This window comes from Cadophora gregata (genome assembly GCF_030347475.1).
Source record: "Cadophora gregata isolate MNR1 chromosome Unknown scaffold_12, whole genome shotgun sequence".
NCBI lineage: Eukaryota > Fungi > Ascomycota > Leotiomycetes > Helotiales > Ploettnerulaceae > Cadophora > Cadophora gregata.
Window position 1 is genome coordinate 388262 of NW_026695935.1, and position 12328 is coordinate 400589.

The 12328-nt window shown below is 47.7% G+C and overlaps 3 protein-coding genes across 3 annotated transcripts; 1 reads left to right on the forward strand and 2 right to left on the reverse strand.

Annotated features, from left to right (window-relative positions):
- Window positions 1–1813: 1813 nt before the first annotated feature.
- On the reverse strand, window positions 1814–3601 carry VPS62 (Vacuolar protein sorting-associated protein 62; the record flags this gene model as incomplete). Its single annotated transcript, XM_058496251.1, has 1 exon — window positions 1814–3601. The coding sequence occupies one exon, from the start codon at window positions 3599–3601 to the stop codon at window positions 1814–1816; it is 1788 nt and encodes a 595-aa protein (XP_058353502.1).
- A 5054-nt stretch (window positions 3602–8655) lies between these two features.
- On the forward strand, window positions 8656–11896 carry ONS95_002969 (uncharacterized protein). Its single transcript, XM_058496252.1, has 3 exons — window positions 8656–8817; window positions 8909–9179; window positions 9248–11896. The coding sequence occupies exons 2-3, from the start codon at window positions 9022–9024 to the stop codon at window positions 9813–9815; spliced, it is 726 nt and encodes a 241-aa protein (XP_058353503.1). The 5' UTR covers window positions 8656–8817; window positions 8909–9021; the 3' UTR covers window positions 9816–11896.
- On the reverse strand, window positions 9960–11896 carry ONS95_002970 (uncharacterized protein; the record flags this gene model as incomplete). Its single annotated transcript, XM_058496253.1, has 1 exon — window positions 9960–11896. The coding sequence occupies exon 1, from the start codon at window positions 11850–11852 to the stop codon at window positions 9960–9962; it is 1893 nt and encodes a 630-aa protein (XP_058353504.1). The 5' UTR covers window positions 11853–11896.
- Window positions 11897–12328: the final 432 nt, after the last annotated feature.

Below are 12328 nucleotides of genomic sequence, written 5' to 3' on the forward strand. Positions count from 1 at the left end.
TGACATGGACGCACTCGTCAGCTGAAGAGCTGGCGTTGCGACGCAATGCAAATGGAATATCCAATAAGTAGCTGATATTCGGTGAGAGGGTTCTTGATTTAGTCGTTGTTGGTGTTGGATATCTAGTCTTGTCTAGGACAGTATAGCATCCATAAATAAGGTAGGTAGGGGACGGAGAGGGAAGGAAGGAATGGTGGAGGTTAAGTGAGCGCCTGAAATTCGCTTCTGCAGGTACGAAGGTACACTACAACGCGCTCGGTAGGCGAACCTACCTTAGCCCGGCGCTACCTGTCGCTTTGGTTAGGTAGCTGAGGTCCTCTCTATCTCTTTGTTTACATTTACAAGTCAAAATATTCCGACAGTTCAACCACAATCGACGCAACTTCGATCCAGTCTGATTTTCTTGCACCGTGAGATGCCTCAGTCCAGTAGAATCCACACTCATATCCTCCCCCCTCATTCCAAAATCCCATCCATCCATCGCGCGCGGCAGGCGCGCCTACTATCTATCCCCCTTCATATCCATAAGCCACGGATCGGATGCAGCACAGAGAGGGAGGGACATGTAGAATCATGAACCGTACGCCACAGATTTAAACGCCATCATCCCAGGCGCATGTCGAACCAGAACAACGATTACTTCTAACCCTCGTGTCCCGCGGCTTGCCTCCTCACAACAAACTACCTACCTTAAAACTGTACGCTACGCCCCTCCCTCTTCAAAGGAGGGCAAATAATGGATGTATGTTGGTAAGTCTGCTGCTACGTCGTTGGTTGGTATTTGGCGTTGAGAGCAGAGCAGAATTCAAACCTACGTATTGCAGGATTTGAAATAGTATTCTTATATATTGGTGAAGTAAAGGAGTCCAGTGTCTTTAGGGCGATGATTGAGGGAGGGTCTGTTCTTGAAGATGAACGACGGGAGGGAGAGGAATGTTTTGTACCCACCCACCTTATTTGTGGCTTATCACGTGTTGTACCGCTCGATCAACTCGGAGGTTACCTTAACGGAGCGAAATAGGTTAGCCCTTTTTGTAACTGTGTAAGAGGAGGTGGGAACTTTAGATGTGGAATTGAGGATATCAAGAAAGACGATGATGGTGATGATGAAATGGGTATGGAAGTGTCATTTCAATGATATATTGTTAGTCCTTCTGTCTACCTCCCTTTGCCCTGCCCCTCTACCTCCCCTTCCCCTCTCCCTCTTCCCCTTCCTCTTCCCACCCCTCTCAACTCCACCCAACTCAACCCAACGCAACTCCTCTCTTCCTCTTATTCCAACTCATCCACACCCATCCACACCCACCCACGCCCACCTATTCATTCTATCTGCAAGGAAGAAAGACACAAGAAAAGCAAAGCAAAGCGCCGCAAAGCAGTAAAAAGACTCTTCTTGACTAGACGTACAAGGTATAAAGACTGACTGACTGACTGGCTGGCTGTGATAGGTACGAAAGCAGTAGGTGGGGGTGCCAAGAAGAAAGAAATCTGTCTGTCTCTGTCTCTGTCTCTTTCTCTGTCTCTGTCTCTGTCTCTGTCTCTGTGTCTATATATCATCCCAACCTCCTTCTCATTTCTTCGCTCTTTCCATCCTCTCGCATCGCATCGTGTCATCCAATTCATCAAACCCGATCCAATTCGATCCAAGTGAAGTCAAGCGAACATAGTCAATACTCTCATTCTATACCCAATTACACCGAGCACCAAGCACCAAGCCAATCCCAAGCAGTATAATCACAAATCAAAATCAAAACCTAAATCCCATTCCCTTCCTCCCTCCCTCCCTAACCGCCTCAGCAACAACCACAGCACATCACCTCTTCCCAATCCAACTCCTCCCTTTCCCCTCCCTCAAACTATCCACAATCCTACAAGTCCCATGACTCTGACAGACCTTACTCCTCCCCAGATTCTTCCACCTAGGCCCAAACGGTCCATTCACATAATGATACTGTCCCACAAACCGCCACTGCCTCCTATCCCCCAAAGCATAGAACTTATCACCCCAGTGACCACTGAACCACCACCATCCCATGGGCGCGTCGGGAGTGTTGGATGCGGGCTGCAGCGCGGAACGCATGTGTGAGAGGGGGAGGTTGGTGGTACGGAGGCGGGCGTCGAGGGAGGGCTTGAGAGTGTTGGGGTCGGTGGGGGAGAGGGGGTCGATGTCGGTGTAGTTTGTGAGGGGAGTGGATGGGTCGGAGGGAGATGGATCAGAGGGAGAAGGGGAAGGGAAGGATTTGGCGTCGGCGCCGTGAGTGATGGATGTGTTGTAATGATACGCGAGGTAATTCTGCGCTGGGTCCCAGAGAGGTCCGCGGTCTGTGACGTCGGCTAGGAGGCCGAAGGGTAGGATATAAGGATGGCTTCCTGGCTGGGCGTACATTGCGTGACTGCCTAATGCACTGTACAGAACCGGTCGCCCTTCTCTACCCTTTCCTTTGCCTTTCTCGACTGCAGAGTATGAATATGCCAGACCACCGGAATGAGCCGAGAAGAACACTGCCTTCGGAACGCCATTGTGAAAGCGAATGAGAGAGTGTTCCCAATCGCCGATGTGATTCCCAAAGCGGATGTTAAGAACTGTGGTTCCGAGGTTGTAGGAATAGAAGTAGAACCAGTAAGCATCGAGGATACCGGATCCTTTGTCAACAAGGACAAGGATGGCTGGTGCAGGGGAATAGCCGCCTGGTTTTTGCAGAGCAGGAGATCGGGCTCGAAGGGCGTCGCGGTAGGTTTCCTTGGTTTGTTTCTTAGGAGGGACAGACTGGTAGGTTGGTGTGATGGGTGCGGCGACTTTATGCTTGGGACCGTACGGGTCGAACCATGTTTCGAGATCTTCTTCTGAGGGAATAGCACCAGAGGATATTTCTTCCAGAAGAGGTTCTTCCACCTCATCGGAGTCTTCGGGGTCTTCCTCCTCATCATCGTAGGGTATTGGTTTATTGTATGCGCTTCCTAACCAATCTGGCCGCTCCTCTACGTCTTCTTTACTGTGCAAGAAGACGAATGCTCCTTTCCTTCCTTCATTCAACTGGTGGAGGTTGTCGACTGTAGGACGAAATCCAGTGATGTTGAGTTCTGTCAGGTTGGAATATGGCATTACATGTCTGAGATGTTCCCTGATATCTGACGGCCAGAACTGCTCTCCAGAGTAGAGATGTACCAGCGGCGCATGATCCAGTACGTATTGCGGTACTTCTTTCAGAACCCTCGTATCTCCATCCCAATCACCCGGCCGTAACCTCTCTCCGTCACCCGGTATCGTCTCCCACAAATCACGGTCGTCGTCCTCTCCATCCTGCCCCTCCTCCTCCTTCAACACACTCTGCACATCCCTCCCATGCCTCTTCTTGTCCCTCCTTCTATTCCACGGCCGAACCGCAGGATCCGGATGCCAGTGCGCAAGACCACAGAGACCTATCCACCGACACGCCTGTCTGTCTAACCAGTTCTTCGAAGTCGAGATCCAGAAGGCATCTTCTCGTAGCTCGTCGGGTGCGTGTTCGTTTGGATCGAGGTGTTTGTGGAGGGCGGTGAGACCGAACCATGAGAGGATTATGAAAAGGACGGCTAGGCCACCACGACGGAGGTTCTTCATCGATTCGGTATTGATTTGGTTCTCCGCAGATATGTCCTCCCTCACTCCTCGTATATAGTCAAGACCGACCCGTCCGTGTTTGTTGTGTCTGTCCTGTAGCTTCTCTTTACTCCTTATATTTCTATGTTGTTTCCTGCCTCCTCTTCAACCCTCTGCGTCCCAGTGTCAAGGTTGTATATTCCTCTTTGAAGATGTAGGAAGCATGCTCATCGACGCCGGCGGAGAGTTGTATTCGGTATTGTATGTGTCGTCAAGGAGCAGATCTAATCCAGCTCGAACCAGGAATATCCCAAATGCGATTCCCAGTCACAACCAATATTCACACACCGTCCAGCGAACGTGGCATCGACACAGTCGATTTGAGAGTATAGAACGATCCAACCAACCAACAAATGGCAAGGCAGCAAATAGCAACTCGACGGGGAAATCCAGGTTGGAAAGCGCAAAAGGTGGAGGAAAGGGTAGCCCGGCTACAAGTAATCTATGACATGGCTGACTATCCTGTTGTCATGTCTCTCGCAGAGAGGATATAAGTAATGCTGACGCTGATAAATCCGAGTCAAGCGGTGGTCGTCGACTCAAGGCACAGAGAGCTGTGGTACGAACAGGTCGCGAGCCCCGGATGTTCCGGTGTAGGAGCGAATCCCTACCTAGGTACCTGTAAGCGGCATAGTCAGGGTCTTTGAACCAATTGTGAGGCTGTCTGATGGTGATAGTTGGTCGTGATACGCTGTCATAGGTGACCTTGTCCGCGAGTGCCGGGGTAGGGAAAGGGCTGGTTCTGGTTTGGAGGGATCGGAGGCCACAGGCGTCATTGGAAACGTGGTGGTGTTTCCAGCATCCCCGCTTGTCCTGTGGCGGGGGCTTGTTTACTTGTATCACTAGCACAGTCGTATCACGGGCATATCTGATGTTTTCTTTTGTTATGTTTTACTTTCACTTTTGGGCTTCAAAGAACACATCTCTTGGGATACATTGTTCGTCTCTTAATCTACTTGACTTGAGCATCGCATCATGTTTTCATATGCAGAAAGTCCTCTCTTCCACCGACCACGGATCAAAAAGCCGGTGTGCTTACTTTGCCCAGCTGCAGCTGCAGCTGCATGCATCCAGGATTCCAGGTCCTGACCTCATGCAGGGAAGTGCCGATAGGCGGTCTTGGCAGCTTGTCAGGCTCTTATCAGTACGCTAATCCTCAGCCGCTTGTTCCCAAAGTGGAGTCAACCCTGTATTTTAGCTGGTCTGAAAGATACTGTAAGAGTGGTATATTGCAGAACGCGCCGAAGTTCCCGAACCAATCCTCTCAGCCTTTCAAGGAAACACAATGAACTTTCCACCGGAAAGTTTGGTGATACATGTGTTTATACTTGGTAGTTGAACGGCAGATACACGGCATATTCTGGAAGGAAGGATTTCAATTGTGCATCCATCCCATCTTTTACATCAAATATTTCGTATATCTCGTAGGTAAGCTGATCCCGTCATGCACAAGTCGGTGAGCGAGACGCCACTATGAAGTCGAAGGTCTCGACTGGACCCTTCAACATCCAAATCCAGAAAGCCGATTCCATTTGGCTAAGACGGCTCCGCTATCTACTTCAGTCAGCCTCTTTGTCTAGGTAGGTATCTTGTGACTGGACTTTGCATGTGTTGCTTCAATCATGCGGCCGCTTCTTGCTGATTGATCGTTGGGATCAAAGGTGCTCCTTTACACACCTGCTTTTGTAAACCAACTACAACTACGAACTTCTCTGCGGAACTTAAATCCTAGGTAGAGGGAAGAAACAGGATAATGTCACACGACCAGACCTATACCTTCCCAATTGAGTTGCATCTTTCGAAAGGCTCAGAAGGGAAAGGTACGAGAAGTGCAGCCTGATACGGGCAGGCGATGCGGGGTCACAGCGCGGGGTGGATCTTTAAGAGAGGGGTTTATGAAGGGATTCGGAGAAGCAAGGTTTCCGAGCCGAAGAAGCAGGAGTCTTTCTTCAATCAAGTTTCTGTTCTATTGTTCCTTCTGTTTATTTGTGACAATATTTTCTTGCTGCAGTCCATTATTCGGGTTTGAAAAAAGCAATAAAGTAGTGAATTATGAGGATAAGGTGATATAAACTTCCGTTGCTTTGATCATCGTTTCGAGGGAGAGTGTCTCTCCGGTATTAGGAATCTTTCCAAATTGTTAATTTCGGCATAGTATATAATATCCTGTTCAAGCAAAACTTCTTGAAACAAAGAGGATAACGCAAAAGAGATGCAAAAGTCATCGGTTTCTTGACTCATGGTTTTTACAGAATCTCTCGTATTACTTGAAACTTGGATCTATTCCATACGCATTTCTCTACGCATGATTTCTTTCCTCTACCTTCTTCTTGCATGACAAATCCTTTGACCGCGCATCACTAGCAATAGTCAGCAATCTATCAACAGCCACTGATTAATCGACAGCGAGCCCTATCGCTGACAGTAATCATAGCCCTAGCAATACGCTCACCCTATCTCTCGAGAAAATCTATGTTTACACTCACCTATTCTATCCCTACCCACTCCGATCAATCTTTCAATACCCTACTACCTCATACCCACATATCATCGACATCAACATGAGAAGTTTCTCAAAATCACCACGATGCACTTCTAATGCATATCCATGAGCTCTAAGAATATCATGGACTGGTTGGAGGACGTGGGATCCAGTGGTTTGATGGGTATGTGCGTTCAATGAGTTCGTGCCGCGCTATTGACTCTTTGAAATTCAATCAGTTAGCACTGCCGACAGCAATATTCAGAAGTGAATGAAGCCCCAGCCCGTCTTCAGAGTCACTAACGACCTGTGATTACACAATTCATTACCAGCACGTATGCCAATCATATTTTTGGTGGCCTGAGAGAGATTTTTAGGTACATAACTACAATATTGCACATCGCAGCTCTCTGTCCTCGGAGTTCAGGAGAGAAAAAATTGGACGTATGGTGTGTTCGGAGGTAGTGAGACTTCTTCTGGAAACTTATGGCGGTTTGTAGAGAGTGAATTTGATGTTCACGTTATTTTCCATCCGTCCGGAATTTTCACTTACTGCTGATTGGATTTCGTTCAGTCCTCTAGTGTATATTATTGTGAGATATATGGGGGGTTGACAATAGCCAAAGGATCGACAGCACCTTATTCTCTTGAATCTCTTCAAAATAATACAAGCTTTCTCCAGTTCAAACCTCCCTAAGCTATACTTACTCCAGTCCCACAGTGTTTAGTTCTTCCAGGACTGCTGTCTAAGGTCATCTCAGCCGGCTTCTTGATTATTCTCCGCGCGCAACGCACCACTTCTCTCCACCACTGAATCTCTCTATTTCTGTTCCGAATATGCATGCTTAATATTCCTTCCCTCCATAGCTCTTTTATCCTCCCGTCTCCTTATTTCACCACATGCCGCCAAACTCAACGGTATTCACTTTCTCGCCCACCCCAACTTCCCAACAGCCAAACACCATTCCAGTGAAACACTCTTTGCATACCTGCCAGTGAGTTCTCTCTTCAAACTCCCCTATAAAATGGAAGGTTCAGCCCATAATCAAACCACATACTCATCCCCTATCCTTTTGTAAATCGCCACATGACTGGTTGGGACCCTACCAGGTAGATCCCAGTACTTTGCTCATCATTCTCTGTAGCTGTCCAAGGGATATGACTTTTGTGTTCCAACCGCATTCTTCGTTTCTAGAGGCAGAGCTCCGGACTGTCGATGGCTAATTTGCCGTTGCAGATATCTTTATACCTAACACAATGCTAGAATTGACAGTTGAATGAAAGGTGGCAGCGAGACCCTCGTACCTGACAGGCCTACTGGTTTTCTCTCTGGTCTCATTCTCGAAAACCCATTTGAAAGATCGCCTTCCATTCTGCGAAAAGGCCGCCAAAATTTGGTGTGCACTCCTTACGCGGAAGCATGGGGACCTCGAAGGTTTTTTTCTTGGGCCAATAACGCGGTCGTCTCTGCATCTTGGCTTGAACAACACTGATCTTATGCTAGAAGAATGGCAGGAGCTTATATATGCACTTGCCGGCTCATTTACTGGACCGAATTCAATTAATCCGAAACATGTCGATTATCTTGTGAGTCCAGTTGTCCACGCTTGCATTTACAGGCTTTCAATCGTTCCAAGGCAACACCTAGCTATAAATGAGCTCACAACCGTGTAGAGATTTGACCTTGTGGCACCTCTACAAAATGGAAACTGGCACGATATACTTTTCTGAAGGGTATTTGGAAGTGGAGTCTCAAATTTCGCTAGTCATTTTCCAGAAAGATGAAAGCTGAATATCATGTTACTCAGTCAGCATTTCCATGATTCTAGAAGGCAATACGACCCTAAGTTAGATAGTTTTCCTTCCCCATAGTCTCGAAAGATAATGGTTTGATGACGACAAATCTGGGCGTGGCAACAGTCAAGCCGCGCATTTTTGATCAAATAGTGGATATATCTGGAATTCTATGTTTATTTTCTAAACGGCTTATCCTATCAGGAATTGTGAGACTCGACATAGCAAACCGTAGATGGCGTACGAGAGGGGTTTCTTTCTAGCAGGCTCTTTCGGAACTATCCAAACACTTTGTCTAGGTTCAAAGTACTTGCTTCTTCCCAAAGCTCATCCGTGGAGATGAATTTATAGTAAATTTAACCACATCGCCGATTTCTTTCTCGCGCGCAAGCCGGAGATCAAGGTGAATCTTGGTAACACGAGCCGTGCAGTGATCTTCACATGCAAGTCCAGTGTCTATCCTAATTAACCACGAAAGTTAGCCTGGCACATTTCAATTCTAAATCACTATCTCACAGAGCTTTTCAGAGTGCAGGACTGATACTAGATGGAGAGGCCTCTGAGAAAATTCAGGGGCTGATCGGCTCTAAGCGATGTTGACATAAAAGCGCCAAGTGGGGCAACAACGGCAATGGAAGCTTGCTCCGTGGGGTCCTGAGGGGGAGATTGCACATGATAGGCTGAAAACAAAGGACCGAGGTCGAATTTTACACTCTAGCTCTGACATCTCTTTTCTCCTCCCCCAGGCACAGCACTCGATTTGAGGTTAGCTTTGGATCTTGAGCAGGACCAAAGTCGCTACTTCTTAGGGGCTGACGTTTTTTCCTGCAGCTTGTAGCTATTTCAGGATAATGGGATGGAGCAGCCACTCATGTACGACATGGGTAGCAGACTATCGAGCGTAGTTCATCCTGTCTCCCGTGACTAAAAAGCTTCCGTCCGTTAACTAGGTAGTCTATCCAAAGCTTGAATTGACACTAATGACTTGATAGCTTGGTCCCCATCAGTTAGGAACGGACATAAATAAAGTACTTCTTTGACCTAAGTCAACACTTCCAGATAGCAAATTCTCATGGTCACGCTGAGTCGGTAGAGCCCCACCAAAATGCGACAGTTCATTCTTCTACCAGTATTAGCAACTCTTGTGGCTGCCGATGTGATTGCAACATGTGCTCGAGACAATTGTTTGAGAGCCGTCATAGCCAGTGGTGCTAAACCAGGGCCATCGTCAGCTTCGGCAGACTGCTCCTCCTACTTCAAAGGGTAAGCCACTCGCCCCCAAGGCAAATATCCTCAACATCCAAATATTTCAAATACTAATATTACCCCAGAACAACTTCACACGCCGTCCCAACATATGCCTCAGCATGTTCCGGCTCAGCTCGATACACATCAGCATGCTCCTGCATCGGGGTCACCAAAACAACCATCTCCCCCACGTCCACACCCACAACAGACTGCAGTGCATTCTACCTCAAGATCCAAGGCGCCACCAATCCCGACATCGTATACGCCGTCCTCCCCAATGCAGATGATCAATACATCGCATCCTTCACCGGCAACACCGCTGAAGCCGCAAAGTTCACTCTCACTGCCGACGGATCCTTAATCAGCAGCGGGCACATCGCAGACATGGAAAAAGCAACGAATCTGGGAACAGTGTTCTTCCAAACAAATCCTACGGCATCGAATCGTGTGGTGCTTAAATGTACGCGTTCTGCTGCGAATATTCTAAGCTGTACTGGCAATGGGGCTTCGACGAATTTGTTCGAGTTCTGTCCTGGGACTTGTGGGAGGCCGCCGAATACGGCGTTTTGCGGAGGTGTATCGTTGGGGAATTATGCTGATGTTAGATGTGGTAATTTTACATTTGAGACTATTGGGGTGTGTACGGTCTAGTCTTGGGAAGAAAGATAACAAAATGTTATGGGCAATGCTAACCTGTTCTCTCAAGAGAATAGTTGAATCTACACTTTTCAATTCTGCATTCAGCGGTTCAAAATATGAATTTGCGACAGGCAATATTTTCATGATTCATAGTTGTCAAACAAGACAGAACTCTTCCTGCTCCAGTCCCATCTCCATCACCTGACCATCCATAATACCATACACATAACTCTCTCCAACAAGCTCAAACCCATCATCCACCCTCCTCAACACAAATGGCACAATCGCCCCATAAATCATACACACCAGATCCCCAACAGCCGCAAACTCAGGCGCCATCCCAACATACCCTTTCCTCGATATGAACGGCCTAAAATCATACAAGCACTCCATAGCAAGATGATACTTCCTCCAAGCCGTCTTCTTCCCCTCATCAGTATATCCCGACCGCTCCCCAGAATTCCTATCTATAATCTCCAGCAATCCCGCTTGAGCAGCAGGGTCTGCTCGTCGTCGCGTATAATCATGCCATTGCTGATCGGCGCATGGGATCCTCCATAGCGCTTCTTGCCAGAAATTGGAATCGCTTGAGATAGGTGGAGATTTCGTCCGAGCTAGTTGGCAAGCGCCGTGTATTTCGCCGAGGAGGGTGTCTAGGGAGAGGTCAAGAAGGGTAGCTGTTTGTTGGCAGTTTTCGCGTTTCCATGGAGTTCCTACGGTCTCGATTGTGTCGACGATTATTCCTGACATCGTCAACTGTCCCGGTTTGTTGGATGCAGATATCTTGACCTCATTTGTGCCAGAGGCGTTGAAGAGTGGTTCCCAAGGCTGTCCTCGATGTTTATATGATCCTAGTGGTTCAGGTAATGGCATGCTGAAGTCTGGAACCCAGGTGGGAAGGGTTCTATTACTCTTCGATCGAGATCGACACCAGGAGAGGACATCTGTGTAATTGTTCTTCAACAATGCTCTAGCTGCGTCTTCAAATACTTCGTGAACGGCTTTATCATACGCTACATTTATGCCGAGTGACCTCGCATCAGGCGCGACACCTAGCAGGCCAAAAATCCTATCCCTGGGATCTGTAGCGTATGTATATCCCGAGACAAGGCCAAGAAGCTCCAACATTGAAGAATGATAGTCCGGTCTCTGCTTCTGATATCTATTCCGTGATCCAATAAGCCGACTTGGAGCACCGCTTTCATCGTTCTTTATGAACTCCTTGAGCTTTTCCTTCGCCGTTGGATCGACATCCTCTGGGATGGCAGCAAGTCGGTCGACGGTCAGAACTCTGTGTAAGCCGAGGAAAATAAACGCTGCAGCAAATTGAGGAAATGTCAACTTCTTCTTTCCACAAACAATCACGAGTTCGGTCGCCACCGAGAATTCTTGCACGATCCACGTGCGAGTGAAATAGCTTCTTGCGGCCAATGATTTTATCGCCAATTGCAGGAACTCTACCCCGATACTTTTCGATAGGTCTATGAACGGCTGCCTGACAGAGGAGAGCAATCCCTCCGGATCTGGATCCCAAAGCTTGAGCATAGTCTCTCGAGACAACTTCAGCTGACCAGCTTCCATTGCCTCGTCTCCAATTTTCTTCATTCCAGTCATTGCGGCATCACTGTCATCTGAAGCTGGTCCAAGCCAAGCGAAAACAGATGTAGCAGCTTTATAGATCTCCGTCATTCGTTTGACTTGCTCGGTCTTCTCATTGTTGTCTTTCTGGTTTATGCAGATGGCGTCTATCCAGATCATGACTGGCTCATCGGTCTGAATGTGAAGAAGTGCTTCGTGTAAACTGGCTGTAATTTGGAGCGTCTTGTCGTTGACGATAATCTTTTCGAGCTGAGAGACATCGGCCCAGGTGTAGGAAAGAGCAATATAAGGAGGTTTCTCGTCCCAATTGAAGGATGCCAATGAAGTCTGAACGAGATTGGAACTCTCTTGCACGCTAGTCAAGGCTACTCTGGGAGCGGGGAAAAGTGTCAAGAGCCGAATCTGTTTCGTTGGGTCGAAAGGGGTTTTGCTGTACTCAAATGAAGCCATTTGTTCCTTTGTTGACAAGAGTCCGGCTATTATCTTGGCAGAAAATCTTGGTATTGAGGTAATAAATGAAGTTGAAGTCATGCCTCGAGGAAAAGCGTTGCAGAGATTTGAGTTCAGATTTCAGCTTTCAGCTTTCAGCCACGTTTCGGATGGGCGTCTCACAGTTTGTTGTAAGCCGTGTGGATACTTAGTGAATTTTCTTTTCTGCAAATCCATCCGAAAATGATCCTACCTGACTTCGGTGAGATACCGAATCTACCTGAGCAGAAAACGGTATGGGAGGAATGAGGCTGTGCCGGACAAGGACAGCCATGAAGCAACAGAGTCGCGACGAACATGTCGTACTTTGCATCTAGCATATTGAAACCGTGCGCGGAACAGGGGTTCTAATGTTATTCAGGCATTTGAAATTACTGGAGGCGCTGAGGAATCATTCCCTGTCGAGCTTTCTTTTGCTTTGTTTACATCCGTGGTTA